A 6,705-nucleotide genomic window follows, 5' to 3' on the forward strand; every position below is an offset into this window, starting at 1 on the left:
CTGTGGAAACTGTAAAATGTGTGACTGTAAAAACTGTAAAATGTGTCAGTAATTATCATCGTATTTGAGAACCAAGACTCCAGCTGTGTCTTGCTAGAGAGCGGTAACTACCAGCTTCCCCGGCCTCGGCAGTCCCCAGCTGCGGCAGTCCCCAGCCTCAAAACCTTGTCCTCCAGTGACCTTTTAGCAAGGCAGGTTGCCTGGTGCCTGGGACCTCTCCCACCTCTTTCTCACAGTGACAGATGACTATGAATGAGCAAAGCTCTGTGGGCGGGGATGTACTGAGGACCTCACCACATCCTCCTTGCCTGTGGTCTGCCAGGGAGCTAATTAACAGTCTGGTTGTGTGGATGGCTGGCTGGCTGGCTGGCTGCTTGCTTGCCTGGCTAACTGAATGAGGGCAATAGCCAGACCATAGATTCCAGAGGGTCCTCCTGTCCTTGAGCTGAGAACCTCAGCTGGCCTAGCCCCACTCCCTGAAATCTCACCTTTACCTCAACTGGCTAGTTTGCCCTCCCTCCCTCCCGAAGACCCAGGGCGCCCCTTGGATTACTCGGTATAGGTGGAATGGATATCTGAGAGAAAAAAGAGCCAGGTAATTCCTGTTCTGTCTCATCACTGGGACCCCCGGCCCTGGATTTGTGGCTAGTCAGAAACACTTGATTCATAGGATAACTGTATCAGAGATGTGAGATGGTGTTCTTTTCCTCAACTAGAGATTATAATCCTGTGGTTTGGGGTAGGGCACCAAGGGGAAGAGAAGAAAGGGAAAGATCAGAGTGAATTTTTTGACATTGTTTTAGTGACATAAGGTCAAGTTGGCTTGAGGGAGGTGGAGACAGAAGAATGGCTGAAATGACCCCAAGACTTGTCTCTTGTAGTTCAGAGACTGCTTTTTCTGAGAGGGAGGGATAATAAGGCTTGCACTAGCCTGTAGCACTGGTGTTTGGAGGGGACTTTGTTCCTATGAATCTTGGGATTTGTTTGGCAGTTAGTAATGGACTGGATGCATATGCCCTGGATGGTCTTCCCTAAAGCTCCCAGAAGGTGCAGGCACTCTCCCAGGAAAATAGCCTGGAAGAAGGGAAGGTGATGAGATCATGGGAACCTGCAGAAGCAAGAGACCAGACATTGTTTCTTCTCTCAGGGTTGCTGTGAAGAAGGTGCTTTTCTCTCATTTTGCAGATGAGGAAACTGAAGTTCAGAAAGGGTAAGTGTCTTGCCTGATGCTGGTCCCCCAACTCCAAATCCAGCAATCTTTCCGTTATCTCCAATACACCTCTCCTGGGATACTTTGAAAGGGAGACGCGGCATCTTTTAGATTACTGCCCACTTAGCATGGATTGGGGAGGGGGCTATATATCAGAAGGAGAGGTCACCAAGAGAGGAGGGCAGAGAAGAGTCACTGAGAGAAGGCTGACTCCCTGGTATAATAAAAAAGACCAAAGAAACTGGAGCCAGACCTGAGTTTCAACACTGGACTCAAGCCATTTCCTAGCTGTATGACCCTGGGGGAGTCTCATCTCCCCAAGCCTTGGTTTTCTCCTCTGTAAAATGGAGCTTTTTGTGTATATACTACTCTCGGCACGGTGTGGTTGTGAGGCGGGGAAAAGTACTTTGTAGACCTTAAGACTCTATTGGCAAAGGCAAGTGATGACTATGAGCCAATCACTTTTCCCTGATGAGGTTTCCGTAGCACCTCCTCTCAGATAGCAGCTGCACACAGATCTCTGGTCTCTGTCCCTTTCAATAGGAGATAGAAATCCCTTTCTCACCCCGCAGTCTGTGGGGGATGTGGGACTCTCCATGGGTCTCTCCCAGGCCTCTAGCTCCCACAGGCTGAGGCTACGTCGGAGCATCTCTTTTCATCTCTTAGCCTTTGTTTTAAGCCGCAGAGGCACTGGGGCCGGGACCCACACTGATGGTGGAATAGCAGATCTGCAGCTTCAGGGAAGGAACCAACAGGTAAACCCAAAGAGGGCTGGAGCCAGGGTAGGGGGCCAAGGTCCCAAGAGAAGTCACAGAATGGAAGCATCATAGATCTCGAGCTACAAGGGATCTCAGAGGTCATATCTGATCCAACCCCCCTCATTTTGCAGATGAAGAAACTGATGCTCTTGGAGATTAAGAGACTTGCCCGAGGTCAAATGGGGAGGGTCAAAGGAAGAATTCGGAACTTAGGTCTTCTGACTGCAGAGTTAGTCCTTGTAGCATTACATGCCCTAAAATCTTTGAGATAGGAACCTTCGTAACCTGGAGAGAGAGGAAGAGGAGACGAGGTGAATCACTGGGCTCCTCACCGCTGCCTCTCAACAGCAACTCTGGTGGAGACCAGGACAGAAGGCAGTCGGTTTGTAAGCCGTGGGAGAAGAGAAAAACAGAGACTGATTAGGAGCCCTCTTAAAGGAAACAGTATCTTCTGGCCAATCTCACAGCCCTGAATCACAGAATCTCCAAATTGGAACATGCCCAATAAATAGTGGTCTAGCTTTTTCTGGAGAACCTGAGCTGTGGAGCCCTGGAAGGCAAAGTAGATGCCAGGTGTGAGCTCTGATATAGATATTCACACTATTAGCAGGAAATCTTTATTCTTAATAAAATGATGAAGTAGGAAAAGTATTGGGTTCAGCATCAAGAGACCCGGGTTTAAAACCCGACTCTGATACTTACTTAGCTACAAGAACTTGGGCAGGGCCTTTTATTAACTTCTCTAGGTTTTCTCGTCAATAAAATGGGGATAATAATCCTTGGCACAGCAAAGATTAAATGAGATATAAAATGCCTTGGAAACTCTCAGTCCCTGTATAGATATTAGAGATAATTGTGAAGATGTTACTTATGGTCTCTAAGCTAGGTCTGGTGATGAATCCACTTTGTTGACAAATTTCTCAGTGGCTCTTCAAAGGTTAAGGAGGGTGATGGTCAGGAATGCTTGGGGTACAAGCTAGGCTAATGTGTGGCGACATTCTAGTAGGGTTCCCTTCTGTACTCACCGTAGCTTTGAATCACTTTTTTTTTTTTGCTACTTAGTACCTGAATGACCTTAGATTTCTTGATCTATAAAAAAGGAATATTGGATTAAATGACTCCTGAGGATTTCAGCTCAAAATCTTTGACCCTAGAATCTATCATATCTCATTTATGATCTCAGGAGGGGTCATGCCTCCAGAAGAGGAGAAAAGATGGGAGGAGAGGGGGCATGTAGGGAAGGGGAAGGGAGGTGGGACAGAGGCTAACATGGCCTTGAGCAGGCAAAACAGCTACATCTAGACAGAAGAACTGTGAGTGGTTTGTGAAAGAGAAGAGAAGAGAAAGCTTTAGATATTGTTAGGAGTCTCAGGGAGAGAAGGGGCCCAGAGAGTTGTCTTCAGTGTCCAGGAGCTGTTTCATCCTTTCTGCCCATTTGCTACAGGCTACCATGGCTCAGTGAACAGTTAGGGGAGGGATTCATGGTCCACTGAGGCTACTAGCTTCCCCTAAACTGCCTCTACACCAAAGGGGCTTTTTACAGGCAATTCAAATGACTCTTTCTGAGTAAACCTGGGAAGTTTTGAAACGAGAATATTCCCCGAAACAAACGGTTGAGAGTGTAGGGGATGGGGAGGGAGGGGCTGTCCAGTCTCAAAACTAATTGCCTGTTGTTGCTTTGCATGGGTTTCCATCTGCTCTCTTTGCTACCTTATCATGACAGGGTATCAAGGTGCTGCCTTATGGCAGAAGGTGAGAAGGAGTTCATTATTCAGACCAGGGAGCTGAGGACTCAGCTATCTGACATTTCCCCTTCCCCACTCCCACTGAATCCACCATACATACATATACATACACATGCACTGGGTCCAAAGAGGTTTATGGGGACTGCTAGGTCCTGAGAACACAGGCAGATAGATTCATTCAATCAGGCATGCTGGTCAGTACAAGCCAGTAGCCCCAAGGCCTACAAAAAAACTAGGCTCTAAGAGAGGGATGGGGATGGAGATGGGGATGGGAGAGGAGGCCCAATCTAGTCTTGGCTCTGGGCCTCAGTTTCTTCAGCTGAATAACAAGGTGGTCGGTGATAATATCTGCAAAGTACTTGGCACAGTGCCTGATACATAGTAGGTGCTTAATAAATGTTTAATCCCTTCCCTTCCCCATCTCACTCTAAATCTATGATCCAATGATCTGTAAAGTCAATCTACATGACCTGTAAGGTCCCTTCCTAATCTGACATTCTTTGTTCTGTGTGCTCGGTCTTCTGCGACTTTGGCAGCTCCTTGGTAAATTTGAGGAAGGATGAGCCAAGTTTCTCAGGCTGGAAGAAGGATGCAAGGTTCTTTGAAGCCATATGCCTCTAACTATGTCCCATTCCCCTTCCTGCACCCCTTTCTTTTCCAAGGCCTCTTGCCTCTTATTGTATGTGCTGCTGTCTGTTCTTCGTTGCCTCTCTTTCAAAGCGCCCAGAATCTGTTCATGGCTATGGCTGAGAGCACTGATTTGTACCCAACAGCCTCTCCATGCTGCCAACCTATGGGGTGAATCTTGAGTAAGCAGATATAGTATCATAAGACCATGAAAGTGTGGGTGACTATTTGTTACCTCCCTTCCAGACTCACACAGTCTGTCAGAAACCTGAAACTACTTGCCCATTGGTCCCAATAGGATCATGGGATTTAGAAGCAGAAGGGAATTCATAGGTTTTTTGGTCCAATCCCTCATTTTAACTTTAAGGCTATACACATTGTAAATAACAGAGCTGGGACATGAATCCAGGTCCAGTTCTCTTTCCACCATATGTGCTGATGAAGTCCATTCATTCTTCATTCATTCATTCATTCATATCATGCTTCTGTCCTATGCGATCTTGATTAATCCCTTCCCCTTTTTAGACCTCAGTTTCTTCATCTGTAAAATGGTAGAGGGATGTTGGACTAGATGATCTCTAAGGACCCTTCCTGTTTTAAATCCTGTGATCCTATGACTGTAATCAACATTTTTTAAGAGTCGACTGTGTTTAAGACATTGTGCTGAGTACTGGTGACACAAAGATAGGACACATCCTGCTATAGGAAGTTTATAATAAAGTTTGGAAGGGGATAAAGACACATCTACAAGTAACCGTAAAGGAGGTGTCCAGGTAAAATACTTTGACAAATGGGAGAAAGGAGAAATCATTTTCAAGGAGGCATCATGGTATTATGGAAAGAACTAGAACCCCAACTCTGTCCCTTGCTAAGTGTGTGACCATCAGACAAGTCATATCACCTCCTAAGGCCTCCATTCCCTCACCTGTAAAATGATGGAGTTGGACAGGATGATCTCTGGGTCCCTCTCAGCTCTAGTTCTGTGACTCTATGGATCTTACAATGAACTCTAGCTGGGAAGGGGTCTGAGATGAGTGTTGAAGGAAGCAAGGGACTTCTCCAGGTGGCAATGAAGATCACAAGGCTTCCATTCATGACATTTGTAAAGGCATGGAGACTGGAGAGGGCAGCATAAGAATGCGGGATGCTGAGGCATCATTCAGCAGAGATTATAGTGGGGAGTAGTGCGATATAAATCTGGAAAAAAGGCACTAAGATCAATTGAGGAGGATCTTGAATGCTAGTGCCAGGAATTTATACTTTATTTGGTCATCAAAAGAGGGCCACTGAAGGTGTTTGATATATTTCTATTGGGATAAAGGAGGAGACTTTCCTAGGAAAAGTGGTTGGGAACACTGGGGGCCTTACCCTGCTCCCCCTTCCCCCAAACTCTTTGAAGTTTCAGGTGGACAAAAAAGGAGACTGAGCCCACCACCTGAACTTATCAGTGACTGATTGATATTTCTCAGTGTCAACCTGAGTCACACATAGGACAGCTCAGAAAAGAGACAGGAGACTGAAGACAAAGGGAATAGAGGCTTTGGAGCCCTAGGTATGAAGAGGGAACCAAAGAAAGCTCATTACAATGTTCCCTTTTGGGAAGTCCCTCTCTTTTCAGCTCTTCCCCTTCTAAGACATCCCTCTTCTCCCCTTTCTTCCTCTTCTGGGGAGTCCCTCCCAGCTCATCTCAGCCCTGTTGCTCTTTTCACCTTGGTACCTCATGTCAACAACAACGATTTTCACTCTAAGAGGCTTCACTTCTCCTTGAGCTTGGCCTCTACACCTCTACACCACTTGGCCTCTTTTCTCCGAGGCCTCTAAGCTTTGAGGCCTTTTAAACTCTGGGGAGGGCTCAGTAGCCTGGATTAGACTGGGTTTTGGGAGCTGATGGCTTCCCAGTGAATACCCAGAGTAGAGAGGCCACATGATATAATGGAAAGGTCATGAGATCTGACTTATAAGATCTGGGCTATAATCCTAGATCTCACCTTTTCTGTCTATACAATCTTGGACAAGTCATTCTCCTTCCCTCAGCCTCAGTGTCTTCTTTTGTAAAATGAGGGATTGGATTCAATGGATTCTGAGATACCTTCTAGCTTGAACTCTATGATCTTAAGATTCTTCAATAGAGCACCGGCCCTGTAGTTAGAAGGACCTAAGTTCAAATCTGGCCTCAGACACATGTAACACTTACTAGTTGTGTGACTCTGAGCAAGTCACTTACCCCCAATTGCCTCGCAATGAGGCCCAATTCAAATAATACCTTCTTTGTGAATCCTTCCTTGACCCTCACAGCTAGAAGCAACCTCACCCTCATTTGATCTCTTATAATGTATGTGCTAAGGTCTCTTCTAGCTCTGACAAT

At 46.2% G+C, this 6,705-nt stretch overlaps 1 protein-coding gene across 3 annotated transcripts in view; it reads left to right on the forward strand.

Annotated features, from left to right (window-relative positions):
- The first annotated feature begins 331 nt into the window (after nt 1–331).
- The window catches only part of IL21R (interleukin 21 receptor), a 50,065-nt gene continuing 43,691 nt past the window's right edge, over nt 332–6,705 (forward strand). The window contains exons 1-2 of one of the 3 annotated variants that reach the window (XM_027863104.1): nt 332–595; nt 992–1,210. In XM_027863104.1, the coding sequence (XP_027718905.1) occupies nt 1,101–1,210 (110 nt within the window). In that variant the 5' untranslated portion in view covers nt 332–595; nt 992–1,100. Of the gene's footprint in view, nt 596–991; nt 1,211–1,699; nt 1,966–6,705 lie in introns of those variants that run through there. The other 2 variants (XM_027863107.1, XM_027863105.1) reach the window with 2 other exon arrangements.

The sequence above is a fragment of the Vombatus ursinus genome, unplaced genomic scaffold (genome assembly GCF_900497805.2).
Source record: "Vombatus ursinus unplaced genomic scaffold, bare-nosed wombat genome assembly UNPS02014770.1, whole genome shotgun sequence".
NCBI lineage: Eukaryota > Metazoa > Chordata > Mammalia > Diprotodontia > Vombatidae > Vombatus > Vombatus ursinus.